Source organism: Moschus berezovskii, chromosome 14 (assembly GCF_049115385.1).
Source record: "Moschus berezovskii isolate FMDL1 chromosome 14, NW_MosBer_1.0, whole genome shotgun sequence".
Classification (NCBI taxonomy): Eukaryota; Metazoa; Chordata; class Mammalia; order Artiodactyla; family Moschidae; genus Moschus; species Moschus berezovskii.
The window spans coordinates 45,160,195-45,182,516 of record NC_142473.1 but is presented as its reverse complement, the minus strand read 5'-3'; the positions used below and the strand labels follow the sequence as shown (position 1 = coordinate 45,182,516).

Below are 22,322 nucleotides of genomic sequence, written 5' to 3'. Positions count from 1 at the left end.
CATATATCACCCTGACCTTCCTATATAGTAGCTTTATTATTATGAATTATGGTCCCTGAAGATCAGTGTTCAGTCCAGAACTGTGATTAAAGCAGCCTCCCCTCAAAAGGGGCATGTGCAGTGTTGTGTGCTTAGTCATTCAGTCTTGTCCAACTCTTTGCAACCCAGTGGAGAGAGGAACCTAGCAGGCTACAGTCCACGGGGATTCGCCAGGCAAGAATACTGGAGTGGTTGGTGTTCCCTCCTCCAGGGGATCTTCCCAACCCAGAGATTGAACCCAGGTCTCCTGCATTGCAGGCGGATTCTTTACCGTCTAAGCCACCAGGGAAGCCCAAGAATACTGGAGTGGGTAGCCTATCCCTTCTCCAGGGGATCTTCCCGACCTAGGAATTGAACCGGGGTGAGAAGGGATCTTCCTGACCTAGGAATTGAACTGAGGTCTCCTGAATTGCAGGCAGATTCTTTACCAGCTGAGCTACCAGGGAAGCCCCAAAAGGGGCTTACACATTCCATTTACTCTTCCAGAGACAGTGAAGCACTGACACTCTTGACTAATTCCCATCCAAAAATGGTTAACATTTCTAAAATATTTTGATTCTTCAGTTGCCTGGAAATTTTGCATTATGGAGGAGTTTTTTCCTTTTTGGACAATGCAGTTCATTTTTATTTTTTCTGGCTGAAAGGGTTTTCTATTTATTTCAAGTCAAAAAAAGAAGTCCAAGAGTTACAAGAGAGTAGTTTAAGTGATTTATGCTTGGTTTCTAAATGCAACATATGTGTTTACACATAATTTAAAACTCAAAGAAAGCATGCTTATACAATTGTGACTTTTAACATTTAATAACTCTGGATGCATACATGATGGGAATAGTCCATGACACCTGAAAATATCATTTATGGACCAGCATACAATTCAGCTCTCAGCTTGGATATTACAACCATATTTCATAGAGCCTTGCTTGGTTTGATTTTCTCCATGTGGCTGATGATGGCCTTCGGTTGTTGGTAAGTGATTTTACAAATTTCATTTATAATCCTGGCCCTACAATTACCTAAGTACTGTTTCTGGCAAGTTAACATATATTATGCTCCAGTCATGTGTACCTTCAAAGCTACTGATGTGACTGACTGCCACAGAGGACAGTGTTAGTACTTTCTGTCTCCACGAGAATGACAGCCACCCCCACAGCAAGGGGCATGCTGTATTTCTAACAGTAGAAGTTTAACCTTACAGGTATATGTGAACTAGTTTGACTTTAGTTCCAGATGTGCCTCAAAAAAAAAAGAGAAAAATCTCATCTTCCTCGCAGGGGGGACTTTTGGCACACGGAAGCTGATGGGGAGCAGTAGGGACAGCACTGGGCATGGAGTCACACCTGGGCAATCTGCACTGGTCTTCACTAGCTGTGTGACTTGGGCAAGCAAGATGTCATCTCTGAGCCTCCAAGATCCTGACCAATGAGGAGACCAATACCCCCCTTCAGCAGACTGTGGTGAGAGGACGTGGATGCTGCCCTGGCACAGAGGTAGGAGCTGAGTGACACTGCTGACAGGATGAATGCAGGCAGCACGGAAGACGCTCACCCGCAGCAGCTCCGGGCAGCGCGCGCCTGTGCCCACGGCGGGAACAGCATGACAGATTCACTGCTTGCACTGTCACAGGTTTACATTTGCAAAGCAGGGCATCCTTCACGTGTCTGAGAGTCAGCATTCCCCTAAAACCCATCATGGGGAAATTCTGATCCTCTTCCATCCCCTCCCCACCCCCAACAACTCAAGGCAATGTCATACAAAACAAAACATGCCATCTGCCAACCAGCAGAGGCGGAGCCGCCAATACTTTGGACCAGTTTAGCAGCCCTGTTCTGCTTCAGCCTCCCACACCCCAGCCTTCCCCAGGCACCAGAGCTGTGATGATGCACAGTGGGGCGGGGCGTGCTGGACAAGGGTGCAGCCCCTCATGTTGTTTCAAGCCAGAAGGAAAATGTACTGGGAAGAGGCCACGGAAAAAAGCCTGGTGAGCCCACACCTAGGAACACAGCTGGGGAAATAAATTAGCTACTTCTATTGCACGTCTACCCACACAACAGGCCTGGGTCTAAATCTCCTCTCCCTCCAGCAGCTCAGAGGCAGCCCCGGGCTCCCCGAGAGCCATCTCCACTGACAGGCTCCTCTCCAGGTTCTCCAGCTCCCGGCGCACCTCCTCCATGAAGCCACCATCTTCATACTCATCGGGGGCCTCTCTGGGCACCAGACTCTCCCCGTCGCCACGGCCCCCAACGAAGGTAGGCTTGCACACGTACACCAGGCTGTGGCTGTGAAGGGAGAAATGGGGAGCCCTCAAACTAAGGCCCCGCCCTCTGCGCGACCCCAGCTCAACTTCCCCTAACCCCTTGCCTTCGAACACGCTGATGGAGGGACACCTGTAAGCAGGTGTCCTCAAAGGGCAGCTCTCCCGTGTCTAGTGCAGGTCTGTCCTCCTGTGACTGACTGGCTGGGGTAACCCTGAGGACTCCGAGGTCTGACAGCTTACAGCCCCCTGCCCCCCCAGGTCCCCCGGCAGAAGCAGCCCCTGAGAGTTCACCCGCTGTGCCCGTGGGGAGCCCTGGGCCTCGTGGGCTGGGCCCAGAGTTCTACCTGCCTGCCCAGCCACCCTGGATTCTGCTGGGAAAGAAGGCAGAGCAGCGGCCGCTGAGTGAGACGCACACCGAGAAACGAGCCTCCAGCAGGCCTAATGCCTCGCATCCCTCCGCGGCCTCTAACTCTTCTGGCCGCTCTCCCGGGCCCCCTCCTGCCTCTCTGGCTGCACCTTCTGTCTCCTCCTCCCTCTTCTTCTCTGGTTGTCGTCATGATGCCTGGGAGCCCTCCCCACCCAGTCTTTTTGTAAGGGTATCTACCCAGGAGGCTTCAGCTCCCCACCTGGATGAGCCCAAATCTGTACCCTGGTCACACCTCCTGAGCCTTCATTCTAGAGATCACTATTAGGCCCTCCATCTGGAAAACCCAAGGACACCTCAAACTAAACCTGTCTTAAATCCACATCTCTCCCCAGCTTCTGCTCCTGGGTCCCCGCTGGGTGGCACCTCCTCTGCTCTTGGCCCTCAACAGGAAGGACAGGTGGGACCTCACCTATGGGGCTGGCAGAGGAGGCCACTGGCACACGGGCATCGGTCTAAAGCTCCATCGGGCTCCAGCTCCCAGGTGATGAGGTCCAGCAGCCGGCTGGCAGGGTCATGGCAGAGTTCACCCTCCATGGGCAGGGGTGTGCACACAGGAAACAACAGACCTAGAACCAGCCAAGAATCACCTCTGCGTGCCCAGCACCAGGCAGGCACCAAGAGAAGGATCAGAGAAATGGGGTGCAGCCCCACCTTCCACTGTGAACCCCAAAGTAGAGGTTAGGATTGAAGACAAGGAATGGCAGGAAACAAGAACAGCAGCATGGGCTCAGGAGGGAACAAGCTGAAAAGGCTTGAGCAGTTAGGGCTGCCTGGAAGAGATGGGCTTGTACTGGGTTTTGAGGCCAGAAGTCTGAAGAAATTAAGACTAGAAAAGGGCATTGAAGTATTTTTGGACAGGCAGGAAATTACTGCAACAAAATACACATATATGTGTTTAAAGAAAAGCAATCTGGAAGGATATAGATAAGGCTGTTATCTGTACCTTCCAGTCTTCCTACATTGAAAATATATTTGTATAATTAAAATATGAAAAGTGTGTGTCTGTGTGTGTGTGTGTATAAACAAAAAAACAGAAAAAAAGGGGGGTGGGTACAAAACCAACAAAGGCCTGAGGTTGGGCTGGAGAGAAAGGTTGAGGCAATGAGATTCCCAAAAGACCCGAAGAGTGGAGAAAAACAGAGGTCAAGCAAGCTGGACCCAGCAAAGGCCTTGGAAGGCCAGCTGAAGGGTCCAACTGAAGTGACAGGACAGAAGCAACCACTGCTCCCAGAGGAAAGCTACCAGCGAGCCACGTCCCTGAGGAAATCTGCTGGGGCAGCAGGCACCGGTGGACTGCGGTGGTGGAGGGGCTGGGGGAGGGCTTCAGAAACACCCGTGGCTGGGAGAGCACTGAACCAGCCTCACCCAGGAGGGGCAGTGGGAAAGGGGGCCACCGGCAAGAAAGTGGGTGGGCCTGGGGACGAGAGGAGTAGGGCGAGGGTCTGCCCTCATCCATACATCTGGGGGTGTCCCTCCCTCAGGATCATGTATCCTGAAAGAATTTAGTTTCTAGGTGCCACAGCCCCCCTGCCAAAAGAAAAGAGACAGGAACACATTGAGCTGGCCTTCGGCCGCAGGCAGAGGTCGTGAGGCTGGGACACATACCAATGAGTACCGGGGACCCTGCCCGGGAGGGGGTCCCTGAAAAGGTGTGATGGCGTGGATGGGGCCCCAGGAGGCCCGGTGTGTTGGCGCTTGGGACAGGGCTTGTCCAGTGCCCAGAGGGGAGCCCGCGCACCTCTCTGGAAGGCACAGCACAGCCCCGGCTGGCAGTCCCTCTGGTTATCACAGATGGTCCCGTTGCCGCCTGCGGTGGAAGTTTTGGTGCAGTGACCCCACACGCACAGCTGGTCTCCGCAGCACTCGCTGTCTCGGGTGCAGAGCTGCAGGAGGAGGGAAGATATATGATCCAGCTGCTCACAGACCTGGGGGAGCCCAGCCTGTTCCTACTCCTGATCCTGGAGATAGCACAGGTCAGCTCACCCACATCCTCCTCCCATTACAGACAGAAGGAGACCAAGCTCCTAGGTCTGGGGGCCTTCTAGGGAAGCCAATGGGGGCGGAGATGAGAGCTGGGCAGGTAGAGGGAAATGGCATCTACAGAGTCCTACGCAGCTCAAGAGTTTACAAAGGATGGTCGCATCGTCTCGGTTCCCCCACAGACTTGGACCTCGCCTCCTTTTTATTAGGTAGGAAGATTGCTTATGGCCCGCAGACACAGGCAGCAGCGTGAATCTGACTGCCAGATTAAACTAAGGCCCAAGCCTGGGCAGCCCCATGGATGGGTGGGCCCTGGGTGCCTCAGCCCTGGAGTCACACACAGAGTGTGGCACCCAGCAGCCACCCAAGCACAGGTAGGGCCAGGTGGGGCAGCAAGAAGCCCTCGACTTCCTAAACTTGTTATGAGGGAGGGAGGGAGTGTTGCTCAGTCACGTCTGACTCTTTGGGACCCCGTGGACTACAGCTCACCAGGTTCCTCTATCTATGGGATTCTCCAGGCAAGAATACTAGACTGGGTTACCATGCCCTCCTCCAGGGGATCTTCCTGACTGAACCCACGTCTCCTGTGTCTCCTGCATTGGCAGGTGGGTTCTTTACGACTAGCACCACCTGGCAAGCCCTATCAGGCTGTGTGATTGCCTTAATAACAGAAAGGGACAAGAAAGCCTATATATGGCTTGGTCCAAAGCATCTATTGGGCAGAGGGAAAGTCCCTCTTCCTTGGCTTCCTGCTTCTTGGTGGAGCCTCCATCTGGAACATGCTTTTGCTTCTTCCTGGGCCCCCTTCTACCCTCTCGGAGCAGACTGGGAAGAAGATGTGGTGGGGGTGGGTTGCCCCTTCCCTGCCCAAGGGCTGCCCTGCTGTTGCTGGCTATGTCTACTGGGATGGGTCTTCCCCAGGGAAGGGACAAGGTGGGGCCTCCTCCTCAGCCCTCTCTCCCCATCTCTGCTATCTGTGAGGCAGGCAATGGGGCCAGAGATCACTAGGCGGGCAGGGTGGCAGCGTATCTGCAGACGGCTTCCTGATCACCCCAGGAGTCAGCCCCACTGGGCACCATGGATTGGCTCTTTCAAGTGCGGACATGGTGGGGCCCTTTAGGAGGCTTTCGGGAAGCCCAGCTGAGAGCCGTGGGCTGCTGGCCTCCTCCCCCAGGTGCCCTTGCCTGGGGCCCCATGGCTCAGGTGCTGCTGCCCCGGGGTCTCTGGGCACACTCACTGTCTGCTGGTCCCGGCACGGCTGGCAGGAGTACTCGAAGCTGGAAAACTGGCAGTACCTGCTGGGCCCGCAGTCCTCGTCGATGATGCACTCCTGGGGGGAGGAGGGGGCAGCTTCGTCAGTGACAGGCAGACCAGCTGACCCCTGTGCCCTGGCAGGGCCAAGCCCCACTTGACGCCACAGTCTCAGCCTGCGAGCACGGCCTCCAGGCCGACGGGGCCCTCAGCCACCCAGCACGCCCAGGCCGCTGCCCTTCAGGGTGCTGCACCCAGCACACACATGGCCCTGTGTCCGGCCCTCCCCTCACACACCCGGGGCGGGAGCACGGAGACTCTGGGCCATTCTTCAAGCAGAGCAGATGGATTTAATAAGAAGAGCTAATGAGCTCCAGGCTCAGGCGGCTGCACAGGCAGGGCGGGGGTCCAGGCCCAGCAGACCCTGGCTGACGGGGAGGGAAAGGGCTGCAGATGCTGTGCAGCGGGGTGGCTGCAGGGGGCCCTCCTGAGGGTCCTGGTCTGGGGTCCAGGGCTGCCTGGCGAGGAGCTGCCACAGTGTTGAAGGAGGAGGGTGTGGCTGGCGCCGAGCCCTCCAGCCCAGGTGCCTTCTCACGGCTGCCAGCCCTGCTCAGCAGGAGGGAGAGTGAAGAAAGGGAGAGAAGGCGTCTCTCCACCCCGAGGCCCAGAAGAGGGAGGCGGCCACAGGACAGGCCGCTGTGGCCCGGCCAGTCACCCGTCACTGCAGAAGCGTGGCTGCTTTAGCTCCAGACCTGCTGTCAGGCTCAGGTCTAGGGATGGGCAGCTTCCGAGGGAAAGAAGGGCAGAGGAGGTGAATGGCCTCCGATCAACCACTGACAACCCCTCATGGTGCCAGCCCCGGTGGGCTCTATGTCCCTGACCTCCCTTCGTGACTCCACCACCAGGCAGCAGGGAGGGGTTACTTGCCCCACGCTGCCAAGCTGGAAACTGAGGTTTGGAGGGCAAGGGGCCCCCCAGGATAGTACAGTATTCAGGGTAGGGGCTCCCGTCCACCACCAGCCCTTGGCTGAGGGGGCTTAGGGCTCTCCATGTGGCCGTCTGAGACCCACAGAGAGAAACTCTCCTGAGGCACATGTTCTGGGGCCCCAGCAAACCTTATGGAAGGGGAGGGAGGGAGGGACCTGCCTTCTCCTTCTGCCTGGGCATGCACCATGCTGAAAGCAAGCGTGGAGCCAGACCCAGAGAGGCCCAGATGAGCAGGCCCTGGCCTGAATGCTCTTAAGCTAGGGCTAATGGGTGTGGACAGGAGACTGTGAACAGGGTCTTCTAAAGACTCCCCCAGGGCGAGAACGTGAGTGCAAGCCTAGGGATCAGCAGGGAAGCTATGGCCAGGCTCCCAAGGGAATGAAGCTGTTTCTGGGAGTGACAGGTGTGTCCCCTGGTCAACACTGCAGGGCTGAGAAGAAGGGCATTCAGTTCAGGGCAACTGTAGGTTTGGCTCCTGCACAGGACAGCTGTAGCCCTGGCCTGGCACTGATCCCTAGCCTGGCACACCCCAGAGCACAGGTCATGCTTTTGTTCACCAAGCAAAGCTTGCCCAGCAGAGGACCATCAGTCCCACTGGACACCATCTCCCCACAGTCCCTCTGAGGGATGATGAGGAGGAGGCCAGCCTGGGGACATGGTACAAGTCACCCGCATGTGCCAGGCTCTGTGCTCACCAGGGGCTCCAGCAGGGACCAGAGCTCTGACACCTCTTAACAAGTGGAAAGTGATTTGAATCTCTTCTGTTACTTCTCAAAAACACTGTCCAAGTGTAACCGAGCAGGACCCTCTGGGGCCTCCCTGGGACAGAGCCCCATCCCCTGTCCTCTGTTTGCCTCTTATTGGTAGAAAAACTTTAGCCTCTTAAGGCCTTCCCTGAGTTCCAAAGAACAGATTGAATCAGAGAAGTGAGAAAATGCAGAGCCATAGGAAAACACTCAAGCAAGACAAACTAATAATTGTTAAGCCATTAAACAAAGTTTAGGACCTTTAGCTCCTCCTCCAGGACTACAGACAATATTCAGAGCCATAGCCTTCAGCTGTTTGAGAGACACTAAAACCCCCACCAGGTGGAAGAAGTTACCCATATGCCGACCACAAACACACAGACCCCAGAAAAGCTGGGACCAGGAGGTTGATGAAGTTGACTCCTGATTACCTCACCACCAACCAATCAGAAGACTGTCCACAAGCTGATCAAACACAGGTGTAACTCTCTCTCTCTCCCTGTCTTGAAAAGCACTTTACTGTGCGCTACAGCAGGTTCTTATTAGTTATCTGTTTTATATATAGTAATGTGTATTTGTCAATCCCAAACTAATAAGAACCTGCTGGAGAACATAGGCAACTCCACTCATTACTCTGTAATGGCCTATATGGGAAAATAATTAAAAAAAAAAAATAAGAGTGGCTGAATGTAAATATGTAAGATTCACTTTGCTCTACACCTGAAACTAACACAACATCATAAATCAACTATACTCCAATAAAAATTAAAAGCAAAAACCCTCCTCTGAAGTCCATCAGGGAGTTCAGGTCTTTTGTGCTGTAGCCACTGTTACCCCCTGCTTGGCTTTACAATGAACGCTGCACTTTGCTTCACCACAACCTGCTGTCAGCAGATTGGCTTTACTACATGCGGGCAGGCAGGCTCAAGTTTGGTTCAGTAATAGAAAGAGAACATGCTGCCCATCACCCTGCAGAATGACCTAAAACGGCTCTTCTCTGTGTCTTCCCAGAGTCCCACTCATCTTGGCCCAGCAGCCCAGCCCTCCACCTCCCACCCTCGGCTCCTCCCATGGCTTCCATCACCAGGACAAGTGCAGCAGCTCAGCAAGCAGGGTCTGCCTTTCAGAAGGAGCTGCTCTTGTCCCTGGCTCCCAACCCAGCAACCCAAAAAGGTCAGCATGCCACCACTGCTGTGCTTACTGGTGAGCAAACTGAGTCTCAGAGAGGGTGGAAGAACCTCCTGAATCAGGGGCTGACCCGGGAGCAGGGCCCTCAGTCTATGTGACCCCAGAGTCCATAAGTAAAGCACTCAGCCACCATGCCTTCCTGGACACAGAAGGAAGGAACTGCCTTCCTCAACTCAGCCAGTTCAAGCAGAAGCATCTGACATATTTTCCAAAACAGAATAGAAAGAACTTGGAGTGGGAGTGAGGGAGAGAAAACCATAGGGCCCACAGGCACCAAGGCTGTTCTCTGAACCAGGCTACATTTTGAAGCACTGAGATGCAATCATGAATATGAGAAGGCCCTTGCCCTCAAAGATGTATCATTTATAACTGAATGATAAAGAAGGGCAAGAACAGACAACTTACCACCAGAGAAACTAGTTTGTTTCCTCACACACATTGACCTCACCAATAACCAAGACACAACTTAAAAGAGCAGGGTGCCATGCTTCCACCTAGAGCGGAAACAGAAAGGCTGATCCTGTTTGCAGAAGGCAGAATACTGGCACCCCTGCACAGTGTCCACACCCTCCTCCCTGGGAGCTGCAGACATGTCATGTTACATGGCAAGGGGATAAGTCATGGGTGGAATGAAGCATGCTAATCAGCTGACCTGATGGAAGGAAAGAAGCCCAGGTTATGCAGGGACATCCAGTGTAATGGTATGGGGCTTTCTGCATGGCAAGGAGCAGCAGAGTCAGGGTCAGAGCAAAGCCATGTGCAAAGACCCCACCCACCCAGTCATCCAGACCTCATTGGCACTGAATATGGATGCGCCATGGGCCACAGATCAGTATCTCTCTAGACCTTCCAGAAGGACCACAGCCCAGCCAACATTGATTTCAGTCCAGCGTTGGACTTCTGACTTACAGAACTGTAAGATAATAAATTCCTGCTGTTTTTAAACCACTAAATATATGATAGCTTATGACAGTGGATATGATAGCAAGGAGTTCAAACCAGTCAAACCTAAGGGAAATCGTGAATATTCATTGGAAGGACTGATGCTGAAGCTCCAATACTTTGGTCACCTGATGTGAAGAGCCAGCTCATTGGAAAAGACTCTGATTCTGGGAAAGACTGAAGGCAGGAGGGGAAGGGGACGACAGAGGACGCGATGGTTGGATGGCACCACCGACTTAATGGACAAGAGTTTGAGCAAACTCCAGGAGATGGGGAAGGACAGGCAAGCCTTGCGTGCTATAGTCCAGGGGGTTGCAAAGAGCTGGACAAGACTGAGCAACTGAACAACAACAAATACACAATAAGCTGTTACAGAAGCAACAGGAAACTAATATAATTATCCAGTGTGGGCAGGGATTTGAGAAACTGAGCATGGCCAGATGGTAATTTGGGGGTTACTAAAATTGAAGTAGATATGCTTTGCAGGCAAACTCATCAGCGTCTATCAACCATGTAAATGTATATAGATCCTGTGACCGAGTGTGTCCACTCAGGTGGCTATCCTCAGAAACACCTCCAAATGCGCACTATCTGAGCACAGGGACGTTTCAGGCTACACTGGAATAATATTTGCAATCCAGAAATAATGGAAAGACTCAGAAAGATGGGACTGATTAAATTATTGTACAACCATTTCATGGGAAAATGGCACCAGGCAGGCACTAAAAAAGATGAGGTAGTTCTTTGCACTGTGATGTTTACAATCCATCAGTAAATAAAACCAAGCAAGTAGAAGAAGCATGTAATCCCACTTCTGTAAAGCAGAACAGCAATATGTAGGACACGTATCTGGACCCAGCACAGTGCCTGGCACATGGGGGCACCCGATGGATGTATGTCGAGTGGATGGAACCACTCATACATTACCGGAGCAAACCGGCTTACAAAATGCTGACTGTTAGCAATGATCTGGGAACCTAAGCAAAATATGCACATTCCATTAATTTGATTTCTCATTCTCCAATAATCCTATATGGAATTTTCACTATATACTTTCTCTTCCAGATCTTTAATTAAAAAGATCTGGGAATTTCTTGGTGGTAAAGTGGTTAGGACTTGGTGCTTTCAATCCCTTGCAGTGTGGGAAAAAAAAAAAAACACCAAATAAACGAGTTAAGACCCTTTCCTGTTCACAGCTCTCCATCAAGAAAAGAACAGGTTCATCCTCAGGAATATCTTCCTTTCCCTGAACTGACTCCTATGCAAAACAAAGTAATCCCTGCAAAGTCACAGCAAAGCAATTAGTTTTTTTTCTACTATGGAAAATTTTTCAGCACGGAACTTTGCCAAACACTTCTGAAAAATCCAAACACACTAAAGAGATGGTTTCCTTTGCTGACATGTTTCTGCTACCTCCAGGGGCTCTGGCAGGTTAGTTCAGCATGACTGCCCCCCCAAGAAAGCTCAGTGCTCTGTTAATGGTCTGCCAGCTCTCTTGTTGTGGGTGTGTATTTCCAGCAGCCTCTAGAAATGCTCTTTGAGAATTGTGATCATATTGGAAACCTTGGAACTTCAAACTGTGAAGAACCCCTAAAGGTCACAAGAGCAGAAACAGAATTCTGGGTTTGCCACTGCACAGCTGTGACCTGTCTCACAGTGCTGTGGTGCTGAGTTCATGCTCTGTGAATGTAGCCATAGCAACAAAAAGAAAGGGCATCCTAACCCCATCGTAGCCATAGCAACAGAAGACTGGGGATCCTAATCCCCCCAGTGCCTGATTTCCCCAGGGACCCCCCCTTACCAGGGGACTCGCTGTCAGCAGAGAGCCAGGTTTAAACAGCAGGGGCTGATGCCTCCACCAACTCCCTATCTTGACCCCTCCCAGCACTTGGGCATCTCACACCTAATCTTGACCAGTTTCCAGCCACAGAGTGTCACTAAGAGTAGGCAGCTGCCTGGACCACTTGTAGCAGTGAAGCGTCTCAGGCAGAGTGGCCTCTTCTTATACAAAGACCAGGCTCTCCATGTGGTAAAGCTGTAAGTTGGGGTCTCTCCTGAGGACCCCTTGGTATTAGAAACCTGGGAACAGGTCAGGTCCCCCTGCCTTAAACAGAATTGAGTTGGATGGGAGGGGAAGACATGGGTTGGTGCTCCCAGATCCAGGCCTGATGTTAAGAAATCCAGGATTGTATTATTACTCAGCTGGACATAGCGTGGCTGAAGGGTGAGTTCTGAAATGAGAGGCCTGTGAGTGGGGAGAGAGGCTCGGCTGAGACCTGTCTAACAGGTGGTGGATGTTCTGGGTTCAGGGTACCTCTCAGGGCACTGGGTCTGCAAGAGAGGCTCCATGCTACACTCACGAGGGGAAATTAAAGATGCGGAATGGAGGGTCATCCGAGTACCGCAGAGCCAGTGGGATGAGGTGCTGGGCCAAGAGGACAAGCTGAGCCCACACCAGCCGCCCACAGCAGCCAAGCACCAGGCCCAGGCACCGTGGGGCCACTGCTGCCACCACCCTGCACCACCTCTCCTGAATCCCCACAGTGTGGGCCTAAGAATCCATGCTTCCCAGACGTGGAAACTGAGATTTAAGGTGAAGAATCTGCCCAGGGTCACCCAGCCTAGACGTGGCATTGTGAGTCCAGGCCAGTGGGTCTGACCCTAAAGACAGGATCTTTCCGTCTCCTCCTGGGAGGATCACCTTTCTTCTCTCCCTTCAGCACCGACCAGTCTCCTCACCCTCAGTCCCGGCTTAGCAGAGCCTGCCTGGGACAAGGCCTGGGCCCCACACATTGCCAGAGACAGGAGGCAGGAACTCAGGGCTAAGGCCACCGGCATCTGGGCCTCACGTGTCACAGAACCAGCTTCTTTGGAGGCTCCTCTGGTCCTGGCCACTCCCTGTCTGTCCCTGTTCCTCCCTCCCATCCTGGTGGGGAAGCCTGACAGACAGCCCAGAGGCCTGCCATCAGGGCGGATGCCACTTGAGGGATCGGGGCTTTGTTGTTCTGAGGACGGAGCTATATTTAGAAGGCTCTGGCCAGAGGCCTACACAGCACTCAGCTCAGATGCCGGCGGGGAGGCGGGGAACATGCTGGAGATTTGGCAGGATGCTGGGCTGGGTAATGGTCCTGGGGCTTCAACACTATCATGAAATAGTGGAAAATGGCGGAGGAGCCATTCCGCGTCTTTGAGTTTCCATTTCGGAGTTTACCCAGGGGAGGCAAGGGAGGAAAACAGCACGGGAACCCTTCGAGGCTGCCCTCGGCTTCTGTGTGGGCAAACGAAGCAGGCACAGCATCTCTGACTCTCCTGCCGCCGTGCTTCGCTTCTCATGCTGGCCAGGGCATGCTGCCCGCAGTCCCCAGGAACCCAGACTCTCCTGCATCATGAGGCCTGAAGGAGGAGGCCCCTGGGGACCCTGCAGGGGCTGTCCACAGCCTCCTCTCAAGCCCAGGGCTCTGAGAAGCAGCCCATCTTCAGGGGAACGAGCCAGGGCACATCAAATGAGGGCCCGGGGGACCCCCACCAGCTGAAACTCTCTGGCCCTCGGAGCGTCTCCCACTGCAGCAGGGAATGTTCAGACAGCACCTGCCATGTGTCAGCACCTGCTCGGGCTTCCATGGCTCTCTCTGTCCCCACAGCCCCGTGAGGTCACTTCATGTCCCCCAGCATGTGCCTGGAAAAGTGGAGTTGTCCTTCAGTTGAAAATACATGGATAAAGCGAAGGCCAGACTCCACTTTGCAGGTAAGGAAACCGAGGCTCAGAGCCCAAGGTTTTCGATGTAACTGCATTGCTAAGATTTAAACTCAAGTCCATGAGACGCCCAAGCTGAGACTCGCTCCTTCCATCACACCCTGTTGCCTCTAAATGCACAGGTATGGATTGAATTACGCTCCCCCCAAATTCACAGGCTGAAGTCCTGATCCCGAGTATCTGAACTTGGGATACTGCCTGTCCTGTCAGTAAACAAAGGGTGCTTCAGCTGTCAAGCCATCACTTGACAGTGGCCCGAAACATGAGCCCCGAGGGAACTCAGGATGGAGAAAAGCAGGACGTCCGCAGCAGGTAGCTGAGGTGCACGTCGAAGGAATGACTTCAGTGAACCAGACTCTTTCATCTTCTCATACACAGAAAAGCACTAAATTCCTTAACTTGAGATGTCTGGTTTTCTTTAATTAACAGTCATCTTTTGATGTTCTGACTACCTGGTCTTTGTTACAAAAACTCCTATGCACCCTGGCTCCCCAACTCCACCCTTGCCTCTTCAGAACAGACCCTCAGAGTCATCTCAGGGTCCCATCTCCCAGGCTTGACGTCCTCGGAATGCTCACGGAATAACACAAAACTCTCACCCTGCAGGTTGTGCTTTTTTTCAGCAGACATGTCTCAGAATGCGACTGGAAACAGGGTCAGTGCAGATATAATTACTTAAGATGAGGTGACTAGGGTGGGCCCTAGTCCGATATACCCAGTGTCTTAATGAAAGGGGGAAATTCGGGCACAAAGATAGACACTGGAGGAAACAAGACATTGTGAAAAATGTAGAGAAGATGGCCATCGACAAACTGCTCCCTCCCGGCCCTCAGAGCACTCTCCTCGGCCAACACCTCGACTTCAGGCCTCCGGCCTCCTGAGCTGGGAGACCACACACTTCTGTTGAGTCATCTGGTCACCCAGCTTGTGGTTCTTTATTCTGGCAGCCCGAGGAATCTGACACCCACAGCCCCCAACAAGCCTGTGGCCAAATCTCCTCTCTTCCAGACCTTCCAAACACGTCCAGCCTCTGTTGCTGTCCTTCCAATCTCCCTGGACGAGGTGACAGAGGGGATGGGGTTGGGGGAGACACTGCTTGTTCTGAAGGATTCTGACCCCAGTGACAAGAATAAAGCCACTTGGCTGAGCCCCCATCAGCCAGGAAGTCCTGGCTGGTTTGGATGGATGCTCTTCTCCTGGCCCGGGGTGTGGGATGCTGATGCCGAGCCCTGAATACTCCTGGGATGCGAACACAGTACAGTCTGAGATAAACGAATGTCCCCTCCAGCCGCAGTGCTGTTCTCTGACCCCCAGCCCTCCTGAGCAGAGACAGGCCCACAGAGAAAATCAGACCATGGGCATAAACTGTCCTGTTGTGCCCAGGATGGGGGTGCTTCTCAGGACATAGGCCCTGCATTGCCAACACTGAGAAAGCCCTGGAAACTCCGGGAGCACACGCCTAGAGCTCGCTCTCCTGTCGCTGCACTCACCACACTGCTGGGTACTCCGTGTTCTCCACCCCCTCAAGGCCACGTGGCACCTCTGTACCTGGGGCGGCATGATGGTGGGAGACGCAGGCTTTGGGGCCTGAGTCTGGATTTGAATATGGGCCCACTTACAAGCCAGGTGATCTTGGGCAAGTTACTGAGCCTCTGTTTCCTTAACTGTACAATGGATAAGCTCAAGAGGTTGCTGGACAGATGAAAAGAGATAAAATGGGCACGCGCTTGGAAGAGCGCCTGGTCCTCAAGACTCAACCCTCTGGGCTCAGCTCTGTTTTCAAAGCTTAACTCGTTGCAGGAGCTCAAAAGGTGACCATGCGAAGGCTTAAGCGAGTTTTGAGCTTAAGTTCAGGCCAGGGGATCTCATTCTACAGTGAATACCTTCCTACTGAAAAGATCCAGGATGTCAGGAGCAGCCAGGGCACTCAACCCATCACCGTGAGACAACCTTCCACTCCACCCTGGAGGAGCCCTCAGCTATGGAGGAGATATAGGTGAGGAGGACAGGTGTACAGAACTACAAGGGGGCCAGGGATACAAGTGGGGACGCAAGGGGCTGAGAAATACATGATTCAATTTCACCCTGGGTGCTCGGCACTGTCTTCCAGAGTGAGCAAGAGAAGCTCAATTTTACAGATGAGGAAACCAAGGCAGTGAAGTCACTTGCAGAGGTCATGGGTAAGAAGTGGTAGGGAGGGCCACTCAAGCCCAGGAGTTCCACTGACCCCAACCCAGTGCTCTAGGGAGATAAAAGCAGGCCCCAGGGGCCCAGTAAGAGAGGCAGCGGGGAGACGTGTGGGGCAGGAGGCCTCTGGGGGAGGCAGGGAGCCGCCAGCTCTACCTCCAAGGGAAGGCAGGGTGGCCAAGTCTGGGCCCCTGGTGCAGGGCCTGTAGCGTGAGAAGTGATGCTGAGAGCATGCAGCAGGCAGTCTCTCCTTCATTCTACAGGGTTTCCCCGTTCCCCAGCATCCTTCTGTGACCGGGGCCAACTGCAGGAGCCTGTAAGACTCCTGTGCCATTTGTCTCCAGCACAGCGGGCCCCCAGCCTCTCCTGGATGCTGCCTTGGAGACTTTCAGCCAACTCAAGGCAGGCAGGGGCCACAGACCTCACCCAGGGCTCTGGCCTGGCCCACAACACAGAGACCGCCCTGCCAAAAACCATGGGCCAGAGCCAGGAGCCAACGCCAGCTGTCATTAACCTAAGCCCCGGTGTCTGCAAAGGCCTTGGGGCTCCTGGGGCTGCTCTGCCAACCTCTCTTCCCCAACCACACAGCCCGTGAAAGAGGAAAACGCGGCCCCACTGGGCTGGCAGGCCAGGTGCCGAGAGCCGCACTCTGAGGCCCTCAGTGCCCACATTACTCGGGACCTGGGCCCCGAGACCTCCTCTCCTCCTGCCCCACCGCCCCCACCCTGGACCCTCAGGGGAGATCTTCACACCCACAGGTCTTCAGGATGGAGAGCAGGTATTCCAGACTGCAGCCGGGAAAGGCCACAGAGTTGGCCAGGCCCACACTCTGGGAACTACCCAACACATTCTTTCAGCCTGAGCCACGTTTCCTCTGGAGAACTTATAACCATATCTAATTCCAAAAAAGCTTCTAATTCACCTGTCTAAGTTGTGTTTAGCCAATGGAGTGCTGTCACCCGCCACGGTTAGAAGCAGTCGAGTGAGCCCCTCACCCCCTCCCTATCCACGTTTCTGAGGCTTTGAGTTTGCATGGCCTAAAAAAAAAAAAACAACAACAGACTCTGACTCAGGCCTGACCTTCACCCAAGGCACATGGGACACAGTTAGTGCAGAAGAAACCTGCGGCCCGACTCATCAGAAGCCTATTCATAATTGTTCTGAAAGCTGCTCCAGCAGATGGACCTGGAGAAGGCTGAGGTTGGACTAATTCAATCAATGTCAAATCGGAGGAGGCGGGCGGCCCTCCAGGCCCGGGGAGCAGCCAGACTGAGGCTGTGATGGTGACATAATAACTAAGCGTGACAAGCGCAGAGGCGGATAAAAAACAGGTGTGGCCCCCGGTGACCGGAGACAGGGGCCCAGAGGCCTGTCACGGGGAGGTCTCTGCCCTGCCTGCACCAGGCAGACCTGGACTGCCCCCTCGGCTGAAATTTCCACTCACCCAGCAACCCTCAGATAACCCACCCGGCTCCCCAAGACCCTGACACCAGATGGGAGGACCCTGATGGGTCCTCAACACTCCTGCCACGGAAAGAGATGCTCCTCACCCCTGCAAACTAAAACCTACATGTCAGTGAGGTCCGAGCTCAGTTAGCAAGAGGGCCAAGGATGTCCAGTGTCTGGATCTGCAGGGCTCAAGGATCATGGGCTCTGGATTATCCACCCAGGCTGTGAGTTCCCACGAGAAGGTCTCTCTGAGGATACTCTCTTGTAACTCACAGTCTCTCCACCTTTCCTGCCAACCATGACCCAAGTCCAACCTCTGCATGGCACACAGTTCCCAACCTGCTTTCCAGTTCAGGTTCCTTATCTCCTCAAGGCCCAACTTTGATCCCTGATTCTTGAATGCCCTCACCTCCCCACTCTGCCAATTCATCTTCAAGAAGCAGCACAATGTATCCTCCTCAGAGACCTTCCTGATCCGTCCCAATGGGTAGTGAGGGCCTGTCTCCTGGGTGCCCCCCGCCCCCAGCATCCACCCCAGTGAAAGCTGGGTGGAAAGAGGATGACGTTCAGGTTCCAAAGACCAGCAGGCATTTATAAGACTTGCTGAGCCTGACAGTGGAAAAGCTAAGATTCAAGACTCAAGCTGGGGGTTGGGGGTTGGTTCTCGTGTCTATAATTGGCTTTTCTCTCTGAGGGATGACCCCGTCCAGCATCAGCCAAGGTGACTGGTGGCTGGCTGGTCTTTGGTGTCTCTAGGCAACCCAAGGTGGGTCATCATGACTCAATTTCCAAAGCTCTCTTAGACCTTTTACTTGAGTCATCAGCCTCGTCTTACCAGAGTACTTCCAGCATCTTTGTACTGTTTCTTGAAATAGGTAGTTGGAACAATAGAAAGGGTAGTCCCCTCAACCATCCTGTCTACCCTCGAAGAGCACCTAGGCTCAGTTTTAACAAATTGGGTGCGGTGATGCTGTGTGACTTTCAAGGTTAGGTCACAGCCAATACAGCCTTTTCTTGGCTTGTTCCCTCTTCAGATGCTTGCCCTCTGCACCAAGGCTCTATGCCATGGGGATGCCCTGGTTATGCACAGGGAAAAGCTGCAGCACCATGAATATCCCAAGCAACAGCCATAAGCATACATGTGAAGAGTATCTCACTAGGGAAAGATGGAGTTTCTCCATATTTACTCAACTGGTTGCTTTTTACTCTTTTCACATGAGTCCATGAGCTGACTTGACCCAACCCAGCCCCTTCAAATTGTTTTCCCTTTGCCTCAGGAAGAAAGTCGTGAAAGTGTCATGTCCTGAAACACCCTTAGCCCTGGAGAGAGTGTCTACATAAGATCTAGTTTCTCAAGACTTCACCTTGATAGAACTGTAGTCTTTAGTACACTTTATGGCTTGCTAACCAAATTCAAGAAGTTTCTATATATTTTAAGAGGACACTGATGCCCATTAGCAAATACTTGATGCTTGGATAATCATTTTTGGAAAATTATATTTTAGTGAAGCGTATGACAGTACTTTGAGTCACTCAACACCATAATAAAATAACATACATGATAAAAAAAAAAAGATCTAGTTTCTCAAAGGAGAGCATTCTGAGGCTCGGTCCTGAGGTGCTGGAGAGAAGTGGGGTGCTGGAAACTAGCCCATCTTTCTTCTCTTCTTTGTTCATCTCAGCGGCTCGGGGCTGAGTCTGCAGGGCAGCAGGTCAAGTCTTCTCCAAGGAGGAACAGACTCTGGGAGGCAGAGGGAGCCCTCTCAACATGTTAAAAATCTCCAATAGGACATGTCCTGTGTCCTCAAGCTGAGTTGCTGGTGAAACAGGACTCAGAGGGAGACAGAGGTCAGGAGACACATCAGGCCGCCAAGCCCCAGCCAGAGCCTTCCCAGAGGAAGACTCGCCTCCCAGGAGTCCTAAGTCATGAGGTTCTGCAGGCTTCCCCCTGAGCTGCCTGGTGTCACACAGCAGATTGGGACCACTGCACATTCCGACCCTGAGGTTGGCCTGAACTCTGCACTTTCAACCCTGCACTTGCAAAGGTGGTGATCCAAATTTTTTCAAACTTCAGTTTCCAGTGAATGGGTCTATAGAGTCTTTAGGATTCAAATCACCTGAATGGAGGCTGCCATTGCTGGGGTCTGGGGGTCAAGTCCCATCTACAGTGGGGGTGCAACTGACTCATTTGCAGGGAATGCAACTGACAGATCTCCTTCAGTAACCTCCCTTCCACTGGGGAGGCCACATCTAAATCTGAACGACTAAGAGGCCCCAGTACAGGCACTTGCCACTATAAAAACAGGGAGGGAACTTAACATTTTTCATGTTATGGACTCTTAAGGCAGCTTAACAAAGTCTATAGATTCTTGGAATTATGCACGAGGTGAATAAAGGAAATCACACAAGATGACAAAGGAAAATGACTGCACTGAAATGCCATTACCAAAATATTTTGAGATACAGTGTTTTATGGACTTCTTTACTAACACACTGAGCAGTAAGATTGACTGGCCAGTCTGACAATAACCTTAATTTCTAAGCAGCAATGCGCATAAATGCTGTTTCAAGTCATCTGCAACAGAGGTGAGAGAGCACAAAAACACGCCTGGCTGCTTCCGGGAACAAGGGTGCCGCTAATGATACTGTGGTTGGCTGTCTACTTTCAAGACTGAAGGAAGTGCCACTGAATATAAAAACTGGTGAAAATCAAAGTGCATTTCTTTTCCATGAGTTCTGCCCAGATTAAGAAGGTGATTCTAATGCATATCCAAGGTAAGAACTTTTGCTTTAGTCTCCCATCTAGCACCCTTTTTAAGAAATACATCTCAGGACTTCCCTGATGGTCCAGTGGTTAAGCCTCCAGGCTTCCACTGCAGGGAGTATGGGTTCAATCCTCAGTTAAGGAACTAAGACTCTACATGCCATGCGTTGCTGTTGTTCAGTCGCTCAGTTGTTTCTGACGCTTTGCAACCCCATGGATGGCAGCACGCCAGGCTGCCCTGTCCTTCACCATCTCCTGGAGTTTGCGCAAACTCATGTCCATTGAGTCAGAGATGCCATCCAATCATCTCGTCCTCTGTCATCTTCTCCTGCCTTCAGTCTTCCCCAGCATTGGAGTCTTTTCTAATGAGTTGGATGCCATGTGGTATGGCCAAAAAAAAAAGAAAAAATACTCAAAGAATTCCTTCAACTTTCTTTAGGAAAAAAAAGGGAAAGAGGAAGAAAATGTAAATCAACAGGAAGCAAAAACAAAGTTGGTTCCCCCACCCCATGCTGAAAAAGTCACTTTCCCAGCTGACTGCCAGGCTGCCGGGTGAGGAGCAGTCTGGCATCTACCCTGGGCCCCGAATGGGTTTCCAAACCCCTCGGTCCTGGCCTCTTTCCTGCCGTCAGCAATTATGCTTTTCCTCCCCACAACACTCCCCACAAAGCTCACCACAGTAAGGACTTAAAAGGGGACTTGTGGAATTGTTAAATCTTCCAAGTCGAACCATTTGTGCTAACGAGCCTGGAAAAAGCTTTAATATGTTTCAGTCATGGAAAAACATATGCTCCAGTTCTGCTCACAAGCGGCCATGTCTTATTTTGCTTCATCTTCGTGCGATGGCAGGGGGCACAGAAAGCTCCAGCTCCAAGGCGGAGGATGTGGGCCACAGTCTAGGGAGAGTAGTCGAGGCACACCTAGACAGTCTGAAACCATCATGATGGCCCAGGCTGCCCGCCGGGGCGCCCATACCGAGGAGTTCAGCTCCATCACCAGGCCTGCTCCAGCTCTCCAAGCCGAGACCCAGCCACAGGCTATAAAAAGGACCCACTATATGGGCTTCCCTGGTGGTTCAGGCAGTGAAGAATCCGCCTGCAATGAAGGAGACCTGGGTTCAATCCCTGGGTCAGGAAGATCCCCTGGAGAAAGGAATGGCTACCCACTTCAGTATTCTTGCCTGGAATATTCCATGGACAGAGGAGCCTGGTGGGCTATAGTCCATGGGTTCACAAAGAGTCAGACATGACTGAGCAACTAAGCAGGGATGCCTACCCCTACAGTGGTGGGTCCCACAGCTTCCTCCTCAATCCTCCTTGCGGAGTAAATCATTCAGTGTCACTGGACTACAGTTCCCTAATTTGTAAAATGATGACAAAACCAAACTGATTATGTTGCTATGAAGATTGAGTGATAAGCACATCCACATATCATGGCCTGGACCAGACCTTCAGTTACTATTAGTGACCTCCCCTTCTGTAAAGTAGTATATTTAGAAGAAGGCTAGGCTTTGGAATAAGACAGACCTATTTCCAGATCCTAACTCTGCCACTTACTGGCTGTACAAAGTTGGTAATTCGTTCTGTGCTTATCTTTCAAGCAGGTCTGGTACCCCCTGTTATAGGTGGGTTTGGAAAGAATGAAGGAAAATCGCTTCTAGGAAATGGTCCATAGTACCTGGCACATAGTAGGCACTCAGTTAATATTCGTTCTCTTCCTTTCTCTCGCCCTCTGAATCCCAGCAGAGCTGTCAGGGGGAGGGGAGCAGCTCTGCCCAGGCAGACACCAACCATGACTACTGGCCTTTGATGCAGCCTTTCTGCTGCAGGGTGTGGATTCTTTCTGGGGACAGAGGTCCAGCAGACATGATGGGTGAGAAAGGACCCCAGAGCAATGGGAGAAGCAAAAGTCTCCTGAACTTAGAGGAGCTGACCCAAAGGCCTGTTGCTTGCAGGGCCTGAGAGGGATGCAGTCTGCTGGGCCCCACCCACCTGGAGCCACTGGGGACCCACTGGCCTGGGGAGCAGGCCTCCCCAGTCTGTGAGGCAAGATGTTTTTCCATCCTGACCACTAATCACCAGAGAGTGGGCTCTCTCTGCCTTTTGTACCTGCTTCCTTTTCTGGGAGGCCATGAATAATGAGACTATGGAAAATTTAGACTGTGGCAGTATTTTCCACATCACATCACTGAAACGTGTCAATGGCCAGACTTCAGATACAGGCACCTGCCACCCACTTAAAATACCCCTTCTCGGTGGTTTAGAATGTTTCCCTTCAGGGGCATGGGTCTCACAGCTGACCAATGGTGAGAGCTAAAGGAAGTGGGTGAGAGATTCCACAGTTCCCTAACCTGA

At 52.5% G+C, this 22,322-nt stretch overlaps 1 protein-coding gene across 2 annotated transcripts in view; it reads right to left on the bottom strand.

Annotated features, from left to right (window-relative positions):
- Window positions 1–724: 724 nt before the first annotated feature.
- DKK3 (dickkopf Wnt signaling pathway inhibitor 3) overlaps window positions 725–22,322 on the bottom strand; it is a 51,061-nt gene continuing 29,463 nt past the window's right edge. For both annotated transcript variants that reach the window (XM_055423363.2, XM_055423364.2), the window contains exons 5-8: window positions 5,938–6,030; window positions 4,459–4,603; window positions 3,130–3,286; window positions 725–2,315 (exon numbers count right to left, since the gene is read on the bottom strand). In XM_055423363.2, the coding sequence (XP_055279338.2) occupies window positions 2,099–2,315; window positions 3,130–3,286; window positions 4,459–4,603; window positions 5,938–6,030 (612 nt within the window). In that variant the 3' untranslated portion in view covers window positions 725–2,098. The remainder of the gene's footprint in view (window positions 2,316–3,129; window positions 3,287–4,458; window positions 4,604–5,937; window positions 6,031–22,322) is intronic.